Source organism: Eschscholzia californica, unplaced genomic scaffold (genome assembly GCF_041429995.1).
Source record: "Eschscholzia californica isolate CP2 unplaced genomic scaffold, dmEscCali1.0.p SCAF_4, whole genome shotgun sequence".
Taxonomy (NCBI): Eukaryota; Viridiplantae; Streptophyta; class Magnoliopsida; order Ranunculales; family Papaveraceae; genus Eschscholzia; species Eschscholzia californica.
Genome location: NW_028238461.1, coordinates 47,860,510 through 47,878,318, shown reverse-complemented (window position 1 = coordinate 47,878,318; position 17,809 = coordinate 47,860,510). Strand labels below are relative to the sequence as shown.

The following is a 17,809-nucleotide window of genomic DNA, read 5'->3' as shown; positions in this document are numbered from 1 at the left end:
AAAAAGGGAGGTGTTAAAATAATACATCTAATTCTAAGAGGACTTGAGTGAAAATAATAGAGAGTTGTCCCCTTAGAAACTGGTGTCCATATAAAAAAATTAATTATTTTAGTTGTCTACATAAGATAGTTGTCGTAAGAAAACCGGTTGTCCACGTATAGGCCACCTTTTTTTTCATAAAAAACTTTATAAGCTCTGCGTGACAGGTAAAATTTTTGTAATTGAGTCTTGCATTGGAAATGATGTTTATCACCTGAAATTTGAGTTGACGTATAAATGACTGAAACACATTTTAGGATTTTTTTTGTTTGATTCATCATGCTAATTTTGGGTCCATGAGTCCATCTATTATATTAAAACAACTCAGTCGGTTATCCAGGGGATAAGTCTGACCGTCCATTTTATTTAGAGATATGGTTGGGAACACATCCGACGGATGATATAAAACCTTTTTATGTAAATAGACTAAAACAAGAAGGGTATTTACGTAAATCAGTCAAAACTGGTTAACCACTTATGCATGTGTCACTCAATTAGATAAAGAGTTACAAACTACCTCATGCTTCCCCCCATTTTCTATTCCTCAAAATCTTTCCCTCAACCAATTATCTACCCATGTTTCTCCTCTTAGAAAATAACCGCTTAAAAAATATTTGCTCAAAGTAACTTCCCCTACCACGAGCCTATGTATACACTATTAACTTGCCGTTTTGCTAGGAAAGTAGCAATCAATTTTTGTTGATATTTCAATTGCCTTCTCTTGTTCTCTATCTCTCTCCTCTATATCAAGCATTTTATTGATGTGTATGTATCTTTAAAATTTGTAAATAATGTACAGTTTTATTATGCAAATTTAAATTGGATTCATTGATATTTTATTACGTAAATAATGTAAACTTTTATTATGCATTTTGTTGATGTGTATTCTTTTTACCATTATAAACATGATTTTCTTTACTTCTTAATTAGATAGTAGTAAATCTGGTTAACTTTACAAATTGTTTAATAGAAATTTGTCTAACCAAAACATATTGTGTTAATTCCCTTATTTTCTCTCTAAACACTTTCTCTCTCTCTCTCTCTCTCTCTCTCTCTCTCTCTCTCTCTCTCTCTCTCTCACTCTAAAAAATAATAGAGATGTAAAGTATCAACGACGGCGTAGCCAAAAGGGATCTGTCGCGTCGGTAGGATGCGGTGGACACCTAGTTTGTATAAAGATAGTTCAAATTTAAAATATAAAAAACCATACAAAGTCAATATTTGGAGAGGAGTTGTTAGCGTCTCTTATACCACTAATTAAAGTCTTCGTTATTGACTAGCTTTTGTTATTCAGGCCCAAGTGCGACGAGTAGGAGATCTTGTTCCTACCGAAAACTCCGTTATCTCATTTAAAAAGCCTCAAACGGTTTCTTAGTTTGAATAAGCACATACCTCGTGCTCTAGAGAGTCGATTTCCCAAGGCGAGAGCAAAGGACATTCCACTTTTGGGCTCGTGGGGGACCTCTCTGGCTCCATGTTGAGTCAGTCCCTTGGGTCGGATTCAAAGCCTTTTTATAAATGACATTAATCACCCTTTTTATAATCAATTTAAATATTGTAATATTATCAGTATTTAAATCGATATATATATATATGTTTTTTTTTTTGTTGAACTAAATTGATATATATGTAAAAGAATACAATCATAATTCCAGGCCTTTTTATGAATGACATTAATCACGCCCCTCATATTTCTACAAAATTTGAAAACTCAATTGTTTTCCAATACAAATATATATGTCCCCGAAGAAAAATATAAACGAAAATAGCGGATGCCCCAAAACCTAATCCATCATAGAAAATTTTGGTAATTAATCAACTCATCTAACGGTTGGTGTTTATTACTCAACGGCCAAGCCAATCTGGAGCAAACCTAGTCAATTATCCCTTTGATCGGCTTGGCTTCTGGGGGCGATTTAACTAAAATACTAGTAGTATAGTGAGAAAATACACACTCTATAAGCCTGAAAAAAGGACAAATTCTCTGCTATCTCTTTCTATTTAGGGTTTATGCTGGTTTCTTTTTCAAATTCAATAATTAATGAAAGAGATAACTCAATGGAGTTAATTTAACATCACTTCTTAAGTTCAATCATAATAGTAACACAATTTTTATCAATACTTTTTTTTTTGTTGAAAGGTTATCAATACTTATTTCATATATGTAAACAAATGCATTTTTTTTTATAATAGACACTAATAACCCCTTATATTTCTACAAAATTTGAAAACCCAATTGTTTTCATTACATATATATATATATATATCCCGAAGCAAAATATATAAAACAAAAAACACACATTGATAACCTAAAACCCTAATCCATCACAGAAAATCTTGGATATAAATTAATTCATTCGAACGGCTGGTGTTGCATCGTGTGATTTGATGATAATGCCGGTGTTGATGATGATGATCCTCCATGCATCATCATATTTGGAAATTTAGCATTTACTGGGGGCACCATCATTGGCTGCTGCAAATTGTATGATGTCGAATTTCCAAACTCCATATGATTTTTCATTGATGTAATAATCTTCTGATCACAAGGCAGTTGATTTTGAACCGTTGGATATGAAAAGTCTCCACTATTACTGTCAATGAAATTCCTATCATCATAATCATTCATTGAACTCATTAAATTCATGGGAATAGTGTTACTATCGTACATCATTGATGAATGATCATATGATGGATAATCCATTGGCACCATTTGTTGATAATATTGATCATGATGTTGGTGATATTGATCATAGTGATTATGATGCTGATGATAATGAGGATGATGGTGATCAAACGGTTGACCATAAAGCTGTGGTTGCATACACATGTTATCAACTCTCTTACTAGTACTAGGTATATCAGCAGGGTTTTGATTAGGTACAACACTGGAGTAGTATCCATAATGACCCATCATCTGTTTTTGAGTTTCCAGAAAATCAATCTTGAAATCTAATTTCTTAACAATCTGATGAAGTTGATCAACGGTGAGATTATTAAGACCATCATCCCATATAAGTTTCTCAAAATCTTGATCGTTCTTTTGTGTTAATTTAGTGAATTCATCTTCAGTCTTGTTCATATGTTCATCGTAGAAATTACCAAGAGTCAAACTTCGCTTCTCACGATCATCTTTATCCATACTTTTATACCGTTTGATTATGCGATGAAGTTTATCTGAGTCTTCGGGATACACATCGGGGGGTTCAGTCCTACTACTACCTTCATCACCAGATGGTCCATAAATTAGCATGCATACATCAACGTCACACAGTATAGAGAATTCATTAATTTTCTTCTTCAAACTAATTTTTCTTTTGAGAAAAGTAGAATGTCTAGCTTTTTCATTGGTAATGAGTTTTAGGGTTTGCTTTGATCGTACCATTTTTGTTTTGTTCACTGAAACAACAGTACTCGCGAGAAGTTAAAAGTAGAGAGAGAGAGAAAGGAAAGTGTTTGTTATTGTGAACTATGAAGACGAGGGCATAGAATTATGAATAGAAAGAAGTTAGTAACTCTCTCCTATTTATAAGAAAGATCAGTAGGATTTTAGACAGCGCCTATGAATAAATAGAAGTTACTAAAAATATGACTTTTACTTTAACTCCCTAACATTAGTTTGTAATTGAGTTCAATCCCCTCCCTCCCTCCCTCATTGGTCAGTCAGTATGCTTACCTCCTTCACCTGGTTGCCATTGCCATACCATTAGTACAAAAATATCTTGACCTAAATAACCCTTTTTTGACCCAATTTACTAATATGCCCCCACTTGAACCCTCCATGTTCATTCAATTTAATCAACCTCCCACAAAATTGCTTTCCAAGTTTATCCGACTCACGCTTCAAAACTTTTTCCGTCCCCATATTATAAAGGATCCCATTTTTTGTACAATCTAAAACTTCAAATTCTATTACGCTTCACCAAAAGTTTAAATTTTCAATTTCATATTTTTATGAAGATGATTTATCACTTCGAAACTTGTAGAGAAAGATGAAGAGATTGAAAGCAAAAAAAAAAATGATTGAGTATTGATTTCTACCACAATTTCATTTGGGTATGATCTGAGCAGTCACATCCGGACGTTTAGTTATTGCAAAATGACCTTCGGTCTAACTCTTATGTCTCTCCTTTTTAGTTCTTATTTTAAACAAAAACTTCTTTCAACAAAAAGAAAAATAAAAAGGCTAAAAACTTCAAACGAAATATCCCATTTATCTGAAATCGTATGTGAGCGATTTTTGGTTCTAAACATATTAGATTGACGAGACAAACGCAATGACACATCTTTTATCTGAGTTTGAAGACTCAAACAATTAGCTCTGATTCCGATATGGCTGCGGCTTTGGAGAATAAAGAAAATTCTCAGGGGAATAAAGACTTTTCTTAAAATTAGTCAAATAAGATTGACTTTTTTATTTCTTTTTATTGCTAAGGGCTTATAATTTTGGGAGTTCAAAATTAAAAAAAATTAGAAGGCTCCTCCATCTCATCACCTCTCTCTACCACCTCATCTTCTCGCCACCTCATCATCTTCTCCGTCGAAGGTCGTCGGCCGACCAATTTTCCGGCCGGCGACCTTCAAACATCAAAAAAAAAATATTCTCTCTTCCTCTCTCTCTCTCTAACACTCCGGCGAAGGGAGATCTTCGCCGGAGGTCTGGTCTGTTCATGGACAGACCAGATCCATATATCGGTTCCAACTTCATTCCTCACAAATCCATACATCGAGTAAGTCCTGTACTTCTTAATCCTATTGGATATCAGAAAATCTCCATTATTGAATCTCTTCCTTGCTTTACTTACGTCTTCTCTTAACCTTGCTTTCATTTCATCTAGAAAAATTGGTATCCTCTTGAATATCAAGTACCCATCTTTCTCATTAATGGCGTCTTCTCCGTCTTTAGTTTTTTGGAGCGCCTTCTCAACTAAAACCTCTCTTAGTTGAAGAAAAAACGCATAAGAAGGATTTGTTGGATCGTCTAGATATAAGAAAACGGGTTGGTGTTCGATTACCTGCAGGAGTTCATGCTCACAGAAACGAGATCCGAGCTCTGATCCATCTTCTACAGTATAAAGTGTTTTTAGTACTACTTGTTGAACAACATGCTTAACAATTTCTTTCATGTTTTCTTCTAAATGACGAAGATCGATAGCTTGACAAAGTCCCACCATGAAAGTTACGGATATTAGCTTCAAGATCTCAATAGCTTCTGCACTTTTTCTTGCAGAAATCAAACCAAGTGAATTCACATCTTGATTGTGTTGTTCTGCACTTTGAACATGAGTTGTAACTGGATTAGTTAAGTATTGAAGCTCTGAACAGTATGAAGCCATGGCAATCTCTGCACCTTTAAATCCATAATCTAAACTTGGGTTTGATCCACCACTTAGATTTGATGGTAACCCATTATTGTAGTAATCACAGATAAGTTCAGAGAATTGTGCAAACATGAGCTTTCCAATAGCTGCAATGGCAATTCTAAGATCTGGTTTGTTCATGGACAGACCAGACCTCCGGCGAAGGTCTCCCTTCGCCCTTCGCCGGAGTGTTAGAGAGAGAGAGGAAGAGAGAATTTTTTTTTTTTTTTATGTTTGAAGGCCAAGATGATGAGGTGGCAGAGAGAGGGTGATGAGATGGAGGAGAACTTTCACAAAAAATGTATTCTGTATTCCCCATAAAAATTTATTCTCCGGAGAATTTTCAAAAAAATCTTGATTCCCTCGAGAATTTATTCCCCGGAGAATTTTCTTTATTCCCCAAAGCCGCGCCCTTCCGATATATCATACATGAAATAAGGGCAATGAGAAAATCCTCTTTAGAAATTTGATGGAGATATTTGAGAATGGGAGTAGATTTCAAGTTTGAATCGTTAGCATCTTCAAGTGTGCTTTGGAGTCAGCCTGCAATTTGATACTAATTAAAAAGATAAGAATGAAGGAGAAAGATAGATATGGTCCGTATGGACTTGTCAAGGGGAGAGGAGGGTGCTTGTTTCAATGAACTTGGGTGGGTCAAGAGGGTTGTTTTAGTCATTGGTGGTACCTAGGTAAGGAGGTTTCTATCTTTCGGAAAACGATAACTTACCCATCTTCCTTACTCTCAACTACACCGTCAACAATTGGTTGCCGAAGTGGTCCAATGTGTTGACATAAACTCCAAAATCCTGGAGGTCCGAGGTTCGATTCCCAGAAGAAGTGGTTTTCATGGTTTGTTAAACTTGGGATATTAAGGTATAAACAATGTTGTTGGACTTTAGGCTATAGTTTAGTTGGGTATAAGTCCATTCTTTGTAAGAGTTTGAATCCGGCAGTTATCGTGTTTATCACATCTTTGATGTATTAGTGTCGTTATGATGACTATGGTCCACTCCTCACTATCATTTTCAACATAAATACTTCCTACCATACTTTTGTCTACAATACTCTTCGGATTCCAATTTTCATTGCTCGTTGTGATATCCCAAGTTAGCCCCTCAATTGATGGAAGATTCCAATTTTAATGCTTCTCTTGTAATGATGCATCATCTCCGATTCATGTAACTGCCCTTCATCACCCTCATTATCGTATCATGTTATGACTCCGCATGTATCATTATCTTATTATCCAGCGTCGTCGCCAGTATCCAAAATAACTAAATGTATTTGTTGCATTTGGATAACCATTTACAGTCTTAGAGAGATAAAGTCATATCCGGCAAATAGAATGTACTTTAAACCCCAAGATTTGAATTCAATAATGAAAAAACTCTGTTACTTTAAACAGAAAATATGAATTTCAATTGTGATTTGGCAGTTGATAATAGTCAACAACTACAAAATTTCTGTTTTGATCTAGCGGATCAAAGGCACGAACAAGAAGTTGAAATTGATCAAAGAACTTATTTTATTCATTGATGGTTAATAAAAGAAATATAAGACTCTCTTTATAGAGTTACAATACTAGTTTCTAATTTTACTAGTTCCTAATATCTTACTAGTTTCTTATAGTTTTATGCTAATATATATACTAGTTCCTATTTCTAATATTTGATATTTCCTAATGTTATTACATGAGATATCTTAACATATAGAAAGATATTTCAACACTCCCCCTCAAGTTGGTGCATAGATATCGCACATGCCCAACTTGTTTACCAATTTCGAAAATATTCGACTTGAAACTGCCTTGGTAAGAACATCTGTCAATTGATCTTCAGATCGGATCTTTGGTAACTCTACAATGTTGTGTTCCAACTTTTCTTTAATAAAACATCGATCCACCTCAACATGCTTTGTGCGGTCGTGCTGGACTGGATTGTGTGCAATATCACATGCTGCTTTGTTGTCACAATATAATTGAATTGGTCTTTCAGAAAGATATCCTAAATCATCCAAAAGGAGTCTTAACCATAACGTTTCACATATGTCATCATCCATACCTCTAAATTCGGACTCTGCACTTGAACGTGCAACAACGTTCTGTTTTTTACTTCTCCACGTAACAAGATTTCCACCAACAAAGGTAAAATATCCTGCAGTTGATCGCCTACCATTTACTTCATCTTGATTGAAAGAGAAAGAGTCTTCATCTTCATATTATTTTTTTTCCATTTTAGTTAAAGTGAAGGGCTACTAATGCTTCCGCAATAATGACTCGCAATAAGGCAAAGTCAAATTTTGCTAAAGTTGTTGGTCAATATGACAAAACTACTAATAAGTGTACTCACTGCAACAAAATTGGTCATGCCAAAAGTTATGGTTATGAACTATTAGGCTATCCAGAATGGTAGGATTATAATTGAAAGAAAAACTTTAAGAAGACCCTAGATCCAACTGTTAAGCAAGCTTCATCAAAAGTAGCCACTACAGGTAATGTAGGCAAGACTTTAAATATGTCTACACATGTTTCAAATAGTACTTGGATAATTGATTCTGGTCCTACAGATCATATGACTTTTGATTCTAGACAGGTTTCAACCATTAACCAATCTTCACATAAATATATCTCTACTGCCAATGGGACCTTAACCCCTGTTGTAGGGGAAGGACCTATAACTCTAATGAATACATTGAACTTAGACTCTGTTTTGGTTGTCCCGTCTTTAGATCATAATTTATTATCAATGTCTCAAATAACCACCACTCTATTTTGTGTTGTCATCTTTTGGCCTGAATTTTGTGTATTTAAAGACATCCGGACAAGGCAAACAATTGGTCATGGTGTTAGGCGAGGAAAGTTGTATTACTTGGATTTAGTATCTGAAAGCTCTGATACCAAGTTGAAATTGGTCAAAGAACTTGTTTTATTCCTTGATGGTTTACAAAAGAAATATAAAACTCTATTTATAGAGTTACAATACTACTAGTTTCTAATTTTACTAGTTCCTAATATTTTAATAGTTTCTAATATTTGATATTTCCTAATATTATTATATGGGATATCTTAACACATAGAAAGATATTTCAACACAAGAGACTTCAAAAATTCGATTAGACTTCGAAAAATCAATTTCTGTTGTGACTTGGCAGTTGATGATAGTCAACAACTACTTTTTTTTTTGTTAAAAGTATTCGATTAGACTACAAAAATTCAAACTCTGTTATTTTTTTGGAATCTGTTAACTTCATTGAGTAGGCAAAAGCCAAAAGCTATTACAATCAGGAAGTCAAAAGAAACAACAAAGCAAAGCACTAGCATACTCTAGGTTGTCTACAGAAAGACGACAGTGTTCCAATTGCCCATCACTTCGTGGGCCAAGTTATGGGCATTCCCATTAGCTTCTCTAGGACATAATTGAAGAGTTCCCAGGTTGATGTTGGAAAGACGATATTTTATTTTCTTTTATACGAAAAGGCCGTCAAGTTCTTTTTTGGCTTGAGCTTCCTATATAAGATTAATACTCAATATTAGATAGGTTTCGGGCCAGTAAGATTTGCATTATGCCTATAACTTAGACATAGTTTACATGGGTTTGTGCAGTGGTCTAACCCTACGACATAAGAAACTCAATATTTTTTTTCTTCTGATTTGTTGTTACGCTCTTTTTACATTCATTTGTGGATTACGAATAGGTAATATTCTGCTAATAATTTATGTGCATGAATATGCTAAGAAATTGTGATATCGTCCCGTTTGGAAGCGTCACTGAGAATGGTTTCAGGAGCTGTCATCGGAAATTTTATTTCGATATATTCGCTCACAAGAAGCTTGTAACTAATCGACCTAGTTTTTTTTGTTCTCTGGCATTACTCTGTTACAATATGATGAGATAGATTTATGAGAGATGAGGAAGCCCATCAGGGGTGGGTAGTAATATGCCTGGCTTCTTATTGTGAAGACGAACTTCGAATTATTGGTTTCAAGGAAAAATGAGATATGATTCACGCACTTATGAACACACATGAAGTTCTATAGGCACTCCTATTCCTAATCTTTTCAGGCTCTGTCTCTTGGCAAACTCACAATTTTCATCACACTTTCTTATATCTTGGCAAGTCCGGTTGTTGTCAATCCCCTTTCAAACTCTAATGATACAGAGGTACATATTAAGGCCTTTTTTCAAAAGAATTCCTTCGGATTCGTATGCCTTATGGTGTCAATTATATAAATGTCGCACTGAAATGGATAGTTGGAAGGAAATATGGGTCGGTGTGCTGACCAAATTAACATGTATCTGAATCGATCACATTCTAGTCGAAGGACATTTTGCATCTATATTGTATAGATAATTATACTACTACAACTATTATTTTTGTTCTTATTGGATAACGAGGGTTTAATCCTTCTCTAAAAGATGAATTAGTTTTTAATTTTTGACACTAAATTTGATTGTGAATCCAGATTGAAGAAATGAAAACTAGGGTAAAGAACATGTTTAGAGAAAACCCAGAGAACAAATAGTAGCATTACAAGGATCGCAAATAAAGGACATTTATGTTAAGTTTGTGGCCATCCAACTCAAAACCAATTGGCAATGAGTGGAGAGGACCTATTCTTTATATTCTTGGTTGCTAGTTACCCATTCTCCCATGTGGGACTATTCTCACACGCCCCCTCACGTGTGGGGTTCTTTGAGCCTAACACGTGTGTTTTTTTTCTTTACGGGTGACGTGGAGCACGTGTGGCTTTTAAGCCTATCACGTGTGGGCCTAGCTCTGATACCATGTTAAGTTTGTGGCCATCCAACTCAAAACCAATTGGCAATGAGTGGAGAGGACCTATTCTTTATATTCTTGGTTGCTAGTTACCCATTCTCCCATGTGGGACTATTCTCACAATTTCTTCAAACTGCAAAGTCTTATATTGTATAAGGTGGTTCCCCATTTATAAAAAAGGCCGCGGCTTTGGGGAATAAAGAAAATTCTCCGGGGAATAAAGATTTTTCTTAAAACTAGTCAAATAAGATTGACTTTTTATGTTTCTTTTTATTGCTAAGGGGCTTCTAATTTTAAAAGATGCTATAAAAAAGGCTCCTCCATCTCATCACCTCTCTGCCACTTCATCTTCTCGACACCTCATCATCTTCTCCGGCGAAAGTCGTCGGCTGGCCAATTTCCCGGCCGGCGACCTTCAAACATAAAAAAAAAAAAAAAAATTATTTTCTCTCTCCTCTCTCTCTCAATTTTTTTTTTCTCTCTCTAGAACAGATCTAGAGAGAGAAGGTCTGTTCTCAATGGTCTATTGAACTCCAAGACTGATTTCTCCTCTGTACAGCAACCGGAAACTCACTATTTTCACCGGATTTATGAGTTTCCGGTACCTTCTCCGGAGATCTGAAACTCAAGCTCGTTTCAAGTGACTCTGAACCTTTGAGAAAGTATTCATGACCGTGAGCTGGATAAATGAAATCTTCCTCTGATAAATCTTGCCAGACGAATCCATTTTTATAGCTTCTCAATCAAAATCGAACTAATCAAAAGATAAAAAGAGGAAGAATTAATTAGGTTAAACTTTGAAGCTCTTATTATAGAAGGGGAAATGTACTGTTTAGAAGACCAAGAATACTTGCTGGCCATTCCTTTTCCTCTTAAATTGTTCAATCGATTGATTACATCTGATGAGAAATCAAACAAAGTAAAAAGTTCCAGAAAACAAAAAAAAAGAAGAGATTCTTAACCTAGTAGATGAGATTATGAAGGTTTACCTTTGAGACAGAGACCATCATTTGAAGAGAGAGAAACTTCAATAAAATGTGGATGTTGTAAATGTCCATTTTTAGAGAGATAATAAACAACAGGAACTCTTCTATGATGTTCATTTTTTGGTTCAATCCAAACTTTAGTTCTTTCAGGATTAATTCTTGTGTTATTATCTCTCCATTTCTGAATATCTGTTCTTCCTCTTGAAGCAACCGCCATTGTTGTTGAAACTCTCTGTCTCTATTTCTCTGTGTGTGCAAATAAAACAGAGGATAAGTAGTACAGAAAAAAGTGAGAAGAAGAGGAAGAAAGATACAAAGATTGCAAGTAGAAGAATACAAGAATAAGAAGTCTTTAAATAAATAAACATTTGAAGAGGACTGACTAGAGGAAGAAAAAGATATACATTTACCGAAGAGAAAAAAACGTTGATTTTCAAGTTCTAGAGAGAGATAGAGAGATAGAGTGGTGGTGGGGAAATCAAAACCTAGTTGTGGGTGGGAGAGTGAGATTCAAAAAGTCAGAGAGGTGTCGGTGTTCGTGAGAACAGACCTTCTCTCTCTAGATCTGTTCTAGAGAGAGAGAAAAAAAAATTAGAGAGAGAGAGGAGAGAGAAATTAAAAAAAATATATTTATGTTTGAAGGTCGCCGGCCAAAAAATTGGCTGGCCGGCGACTTTCGCCGGAGAAGATGATGAGGTGTCGAGAAGATGAAGTGGCAGAGAGAGGTTATGAGATGGAGGAGAACTTTCAAAAAAATGTATTATGTATTCCCCATAAAAATTTATTTCCCGGAGAATTTTCAAAAAAATCTGTATTCCCTCGAGAATTTATTCCCCGGAGAATTTTCTTTATTCCCCAAAGCCGCGGCCTATTGAAAATGAGTACCCTAGTTAACTTTGCTATTTAGGGGGCCACGGGTCGTTACTCGGGCAGATCACCGGGTAACGACCTATGCCCGCGTCCATCCGTTTAAATTATTTTGGGCGGTCGAGTAACGAGTGGACCGGGCATCGACGGCCATGATACCTTCGGACTGGGACGGTCACAGGCGAGTTCTGGGTTTCCGAGCCAAAATCCCACCTCTAGCCAGGGCCCACGGGGAGGGGGCCGCTCGGCCGGTGTGATGGTTCGGGCGGACCCCACTCCCACAAACCCACACCCATGATGGCAACTTCATCTTTTCTTGGTTACCATGGTCTTCTTCTGCGTGTACTTCATTGCTTACGAAAACTATTAGGAAGTTCTTCAATTTTTGCAAAGAGTTGAAATACTTAATTGGTTATCTTCTACCCAAGCCGTTTATATTAGAAATTTCTACGAATATTGGTCATAGTTATTACTAATATGAAAACTATTAGGAAGTTCTTCATATTTTGTGCACTACACTTGTCAAGGGCTTTAACACCCAAAATGTGTGTGGCTCATGAACTTCGTAACGGTAAAATCCACAAAACTCGTATCAAAGCTTGTAACTTTTTTGTTACAGAAGTCATCATGGGGCCACGGTGCTTGATACTTGTAGTGGTAAGCTAACTACCAATGAACTCTATCCAAGGATGAGTAGATAGCTTGTTTCTAGCACTCATTGGGGACTAGCCAGGAAGTTCAATGCGTGTAGCCCACGAGCTCAGTTCAAGCATGGAAAGGGTCAATCACCCATCACTTGCCAAACATCCATTGAAGTGCTATGACACTCATACTTGTGTCGTCGACAAGCTCCTTGAGGCTCTAATGTGGAGTAACAAGTGTAGTGCATTCAAGGGTCGATAACCAGCCCCTTGCCTACTCCCTAGTGAAGCAACATCCTAGTCGTCGCAAGGATTATACTAGCACGTATTTTCAGGTAACTTACGTTAACTACGATGTTCCCCACATCGCTTGAAGGAACACGCCATAAACCACAATCCCCTCGACATCTCCTTCCTACTACTTTTACAAAGTATTGCAATTTGATACCTTCATGTCTCTCTACAAATAGAGGGTTCTCATCCTGACTAAAATCAAACTAAAAAAGTCTTGTGGAGTGTAGCCCAACACACTAAGTTCTCGTAAAACTTCAACGACGATATATGAATCGAAAACCTAAACTCCATCTTCTTCCGAGAATACCTACTTCCACCAAAATTCGAACCCAAAATATCACGGATTTAAGAAGGGATTCAAACTACTTGAGCAAAGAGACCCATCGGCATAACTTCCCTGTCTGCTAACAGCTAGTTCACCCTTACGTCTTCGAATGAAACCTGATATATTATTTTATGACTAAAACTATATGTAGCAAATTGACATCTACTTAGCAACATATATATTTAATTACTTAACTTGATTAAAAAAAGATTCTTCCAAACCCTAATTTTGGAGTCCATGTAGAGAAGATGTTTGATGTATTTCCTCAAAGAATTTCATGGATTTATAACTTACTATTAGGCACCCAAGCAATTGAAAAAACTAATCTCATTTGTATAAATGTCATGAACAAAAACTATAATCTCAAATACCCTAAACTTAATCTTCACAGTTTCATATATAGATCCCATTTGATTTTTGTTTCAAAACAGGTGAGATAAACAAAAGAATCCAACCTAATTCTATCAAGAAGATGTTCTAATCTTTCTTTTTAATCTAGGGTTTCTTTGATTATCTACTACTCTATATATACACAGAATTGGTATTGAGATAGTCTAATTAGAGCTCCAAAATGGTAAAGAGTTCCCTTGGTAAGACTTCACTTGTGGAGAAAATATACCAGATAATGAATAATCTTGCTGATAATTAGTCAAGTCTTGAAGAGCTGGAGTAGTACTAGTAGCCATTGATGAATCAAACCCAGGATAAGAAGTTTGTAAATCATCCAAATTCAACCCTAAAAACCAGTCATTCTCTTCATCTTTCATTTGCATTTTGAAGCTATCTTTGGTGGTACTGCCATTACTTGTGAACACTAGTTCTTCTTCGCCATTTCTTCCATATTGATTAGTTGATTCAAATACATTGCTTTGATTGAAACTAGTAGTAATACTCTTACCATCTTCTTCTCTATGAAAATCATTCTCCACTCCTGATTCAGGGCTCATGAAACTATCAGATCCGGTCACGATCGATTCGATGTTTTCTTCGACCGGAGGTAATTTTGGTTCATTTGGAAATGATTCCCTTGTGTTCTTCTTGTTGTAAAGCCGGCAAAGAACCCAATTGTCAAGCTATAATAACAAAAGTTACAGGTAAGAAACTCATATCTCAACAAAAAAAAGAAAAGAAAAAAAATGTAAGAAAACTCATAATGTTATAGTAATGGGTCGAATTCAAATATGAAATCTGTCTCGAGTTCTTAATTGTCTCGAATCAAATTTCAAAATGTTTTTTTTGGACATCTCACTTGTGTGTCGGACTCGAAGAATTATTGCTTTCTTGACTATAACAAGTTAGACTCGGGCGATTTAGCTTCTAAACAAATAATTTCAAGCGAATCAAATCCAGACAATAAAATAAAAAACCACTTAAATTCTTGACCTAATATCTTATATAAGACTTACCCTTAGACTGCCATTTTTCTTGGACGATCTGTTCGCATCAGCCAATCGGTATTCATGCATAATCCAATTAGTCTTGATACCTTTAGGGGCTTTACCAGAATAAAAAACCAGTGCCTTCTTTATCCCAATATTAGTTGAATACCCTTCAGGTTTGATAGGTTTATCAGCCCCTGTTGCCTTCCAGTATCCACTTCCAGCAGCCCTGTTTGGCCTAGACCCGTTCGGATACTTCCTATCCCTAGGTGTAAAGAAGTACCATTCTTTTGTTCCAAACAGAGCCTTATCTGTTTCATTAGATTCATTAACAAACATCAAACATACATAATCAAAATCATTTCCAAACCCAAAATAACAAAACAAAAACATATCTTTTGATTTGATTGAATAAGGAAAACGGATCAAAATTTCGATTAGATTCGTGAAGAAATATTACCAGGAAGCATCCACGGATCGTATTTGTAGAGATCGATATCAGCGATAATCGGAACGGGTAAACATTGATTACTAACTTTACGACATAAGTAATGAACGACTAGTTCTTCGTCAGTTGGATGAAATCGAAAACCAGGAGGTAGATTCAATTCCGATTCGGCGTCTCTTTCTCTTTTCATTCTTCTTCTTCCTTGTGTTTGTTTTGTTGAGAGAGTATATAATAAGAATGAGATATTTGTAAGAATTGAATAGGAGAAAATGTAAGTAGACACACACACAAACACACTTAATGAGAAAGAAATCGAAGAAATAAATAAGATGAATTGTATGAGAAAAAGAGTGGGACCCAAACAAACAAAGAATCAAGATCCAGCTGCCCGTTTGCCGTTTCGGGTAAGGAAATGTGTTGGTTCCTGGAAAGTGTGGTGGGTCAAAATCTTAAACCGGCCGACTCACACAACAACTCTAGGGTTACTCTTTTTGTTTGGTCGACAAGGAAACTAACACGTTGCATTTTATCAAAGACACTCAATAACACTATCATTAATTTAGTCACGACAAAATCATTTCTTTGTCTTTTGTTATTAGTTCACGTGTGGTCAAAAAAGTTTTGGGTCACTGGGTCTTCCTTAATTTCTCAATAAGAATTCTTAAGTATCAGTTTCAACTTTAGATTATAAGAAAACCTAGAAAAAAAAAAATTTAGACTATGATTATACTCATGTTTAGAGGAAAATCAGAAATAATAACTGTTCTTTCTGTAAACACACCTTAAAAAAATGGTGTTCAACGATTATATTCACAAAGTGAAATTTGATTTAGTGGAAAATAGAGGGATAATAGTAATAGTCAGAGAACAACTAATTTAGAAATAATTGTACCTGTTGAGATTGGTCTAAGTATATTTTTCTCAGATCATTATATGCGGAAAAATAATAATGAAGAAATCTTCCAAATAATAGAAAGGATTAAGAAATGTAATAATAATTATTGTCATTTTTAAATTAATTTATACTCCTTTTTCGTGTTTTAGGAGATCAAGCTAATGATAAGTGAATGTTTCAGTAGAAAATTAATAATGAATTACTAAAAATTTGAGAGATTTTGGTATTTGATGTTCAAGGTGAGATTCAATTGAACATGTGAAAGAAATGAAGAAATTCATGAATACACATAAAATGGAAGTCAATGTGGTCCAATGAACTTGGAAAAACACCTAGGTCATGACTTCCTCTATGTTCCTAGGATGACGTCATTGTTGAGGTCACTTTCTCTTAATCCTCGTCACTGCTTACGTTTCCTTAGAATCTCAACATTGAGAATTTTCCACTTTTGCTTGTTCTTTTTTGTAAAATACTTTTTTTTGTTAAAGGTTTTTGTAAAATACTTAATAGTCCAAGAATCTGAACCAAACACAAATGAAAAATCGAACCGTTTTTTATCAAAAAAAAAAACTGAACCTTTTGGAATTTCTTTCACTTTTTTTTTTGTTGAACTGGAATTTCTTTCACTTAAAAAGGAGATGTGGAGAACTTTTTTTTTTTTTGTTGTTGAACTATCCTTTCATTAATTAATAAAAACGTTATTACAATATTTATCAACTAAAATACAAGAAACATTATTCCACTTTTTGCTTCTATTCTTCTTCCTTGCCCATTTTACTAGTTTATCTGCTTGCGAGTTGAGTTCTCTTTTGGTGTAATTAAATTGAACCACATCGAATCCTCTTCTGATTTCTCGTATTCTCCGGATATGTATTAAGGATTGCCAGTGTACCGTGTGCTTCAGGTTTATGTTGTTAGTTTCAATTATAATTGACTTGTGATTCTGTTCTTTCGCCCATTCCATGTCATATAAGATAGTCATAGCTTCACTTTCTTCACTATTTCTCGCCCTCGAGGTTTTCACTTGAGCTTCTATAAATTTGGAATCTGTATTATGAGCTATTAGGCTGATTCCCATATTGGATGTTACATTTATAAAGTATGCATCAACGTTAATCTTAATGAAATGATTTGCAGGTGGTTGCCATTTTTCAGTGGATTTTTGTTTGTTTTTCTCAGTGATTTTGTTGTTTCTAGGAAAAGTTTTGATCATTCTGATGATCTTATGCAGATCATTTATCTCATGCTGGAAGCAGTGATCACATCTCACTTTGCATAAAATTCATAGGATGCTCGCAAAGTGAATGCCCTCACTGGTGTAACAATGACTGACATTGTCTTCTCACGAGAAGATCCAATCACAGATTGAAGTAATGTTTTCCGATATAATATTAAAATTAAACCATTCGTTTTTAGCTAGTGCGCAGTGTAATAGTGCATGTTCAATTATTTCGATATTCATACAATTCGGGCAAGTCGTGTTATTGTCGATGTATTTTTCTATTCTCTCTCTTACAGGGAGAGCTTTTGTACAGATTTTCCAGATGAAGATTTTGATTCGCGAAATGGTTGGAAGAGACCAGATGAACTTCCAGTTCTGAGAGTTAGGATTTTGGATGATATGGTTAGTGCTGAGATGTTGGTACATAGATTTAACTGTGAATTTACCAGATTTGGTAAGCTTCCATTTGAGTTGATCTTTACCTTCGCTATTCACTGGAATAGCTTTGATAAGATTTTGAGTCGTGACATCAAAATTGGCGTTGAGGATCTCATTGTTCCAGTTGTTATTGGTAATT

The 17,809-nt window shown here is 35.3% G+C and overlaps 3 protein-coding genes across 3 annotated transcripts; all 3 read right to left on the bottom strand.

Moving 5' to 3' along the window:
- Nucleotides 1-4,419: 4,419 nt before the first annotated feature.
- LOC147545456 (phenylalanine ammonia-lyase-like) lies at nucleotides 4,420-5,571 on the bottom strand. The gene has a single exon (XM_086636583.1). The coding sequence runs from the start codon at nucleotides 5,538-5,540 to the stop codon at nucleotides 4,620-4,622; it is 921 nt and encodes a 306-aa protein (XP_086492709.1). The 5' UTR covers nucleotides 5,541-5,571; the 3' UTR covers nucleotides 4,420-4,619.
- A 5,119-nt stretch (nucleotides 5,572-10,690) lies between these two features.
- Nucleotides 10,691-11,378, bottom strand: LOC147545455 (protein SOSEKI 5-like). The gene is made up of 3 exons (XM_086635823.1): nucleotides 11,165-11,378; nucleotides 11,005-11,074; nucleotides 10,691-10,910 (listed from the first exon to the last, which is right to left on the bottom strand). Exons 1-3 carry the CDS (start codon nucleotides 11,376-11,378, stop codon nucleotides 10,691-10,693), a joined length of 504 nt encoding a protein of 167 aa, XP_086491949.1.
- Nucleotides 11,379-13,600: 2,222 nt separating this feature from the next.
- Nucleotides 13,601-15,612, bottom strand: LOC147545454 (NAC transcription factor 32-like). The gene is made up of 3 exons (XM_086638556.1): nucleotides 15,128-15,612; nucleotides 14,695-14,978; nucleotides 13,601-14,361 (listed from the first exon to the last, which is right to left on the bottom strand). The coding sequence occupies exons 1-3, from the start codon at nucleotides 15,303-15,305 to the stop codon at nucleotides 13,843-13,845; spliced, it is 981 nt and encodes a 326-aa protein (XP_086494682.1). The 5' UTR covers nucleotides 15,306-15,612; the 3' UTR covers nucleotides 13,601-13,842.
- Nucleotides 15,613-17,809: the final 2,197 nt, after the last annotated feature.

What these genes read in the sequence shown, in the direction of transcription:
- LOC147545454 (XM_086638556.1), bottom strand. Translation starts at nt 15,305, where the DNA reads ATGAAAAGAGAAAGAGACGCCGAATCGGAATTGAATCTACCTCCTGGT. An exon ending in CGATCCGTGGATGCTTCCTG is followed by an intron (nt 14,979 to 15,127) that starts GTAATATTTCTT and finishes CTAATGAAACAG; the next exon opens with ATAAGGCTCTGTTTGGAACA. An exon ending in AGAAAAATGGCAGTCTAAGG is followed by an intron (nt 14,362 to 14,694) that starts GTAAGTCTTATA and finishes TTGTTATTATAG; the next exon opens with CTTGACAATTGGGTTCTTTG.
- LOC147545455 (XM_086635823.1), bottom strand. Translation starts at nt 11,378, where the DNA reads ATGGCGGTTGCTTCAAGAGGAAGAACAGATATTCAGAAATGGAGAGAT. An exon ending in TGATGGTCTCTGTCTCAAAG is followed by an intron (nt 11,075 to 11,164) that starts GTAAACCTTCAT and finishes ATTTCTCATCAG; the next exon opens with ATGTAATCAATCGATTGAAC. An exon ending in TATTCTTGGTCTTCTAAACA is followed by an intron (nt 10,911 to 11,004) that starts GTACATTTCCCC and finishes TTGATTGAGAAG; the next exon opens with CTATAAAAATGGATTCGTCT.
- LOC147545456 (XM_086636583.1), bottom strand. Translation starts at nt 5,540, where the DNA reads ATGAACAAACCAGATCTTAGAATTGCCATTGCAGCTATTGGAAAGCTC.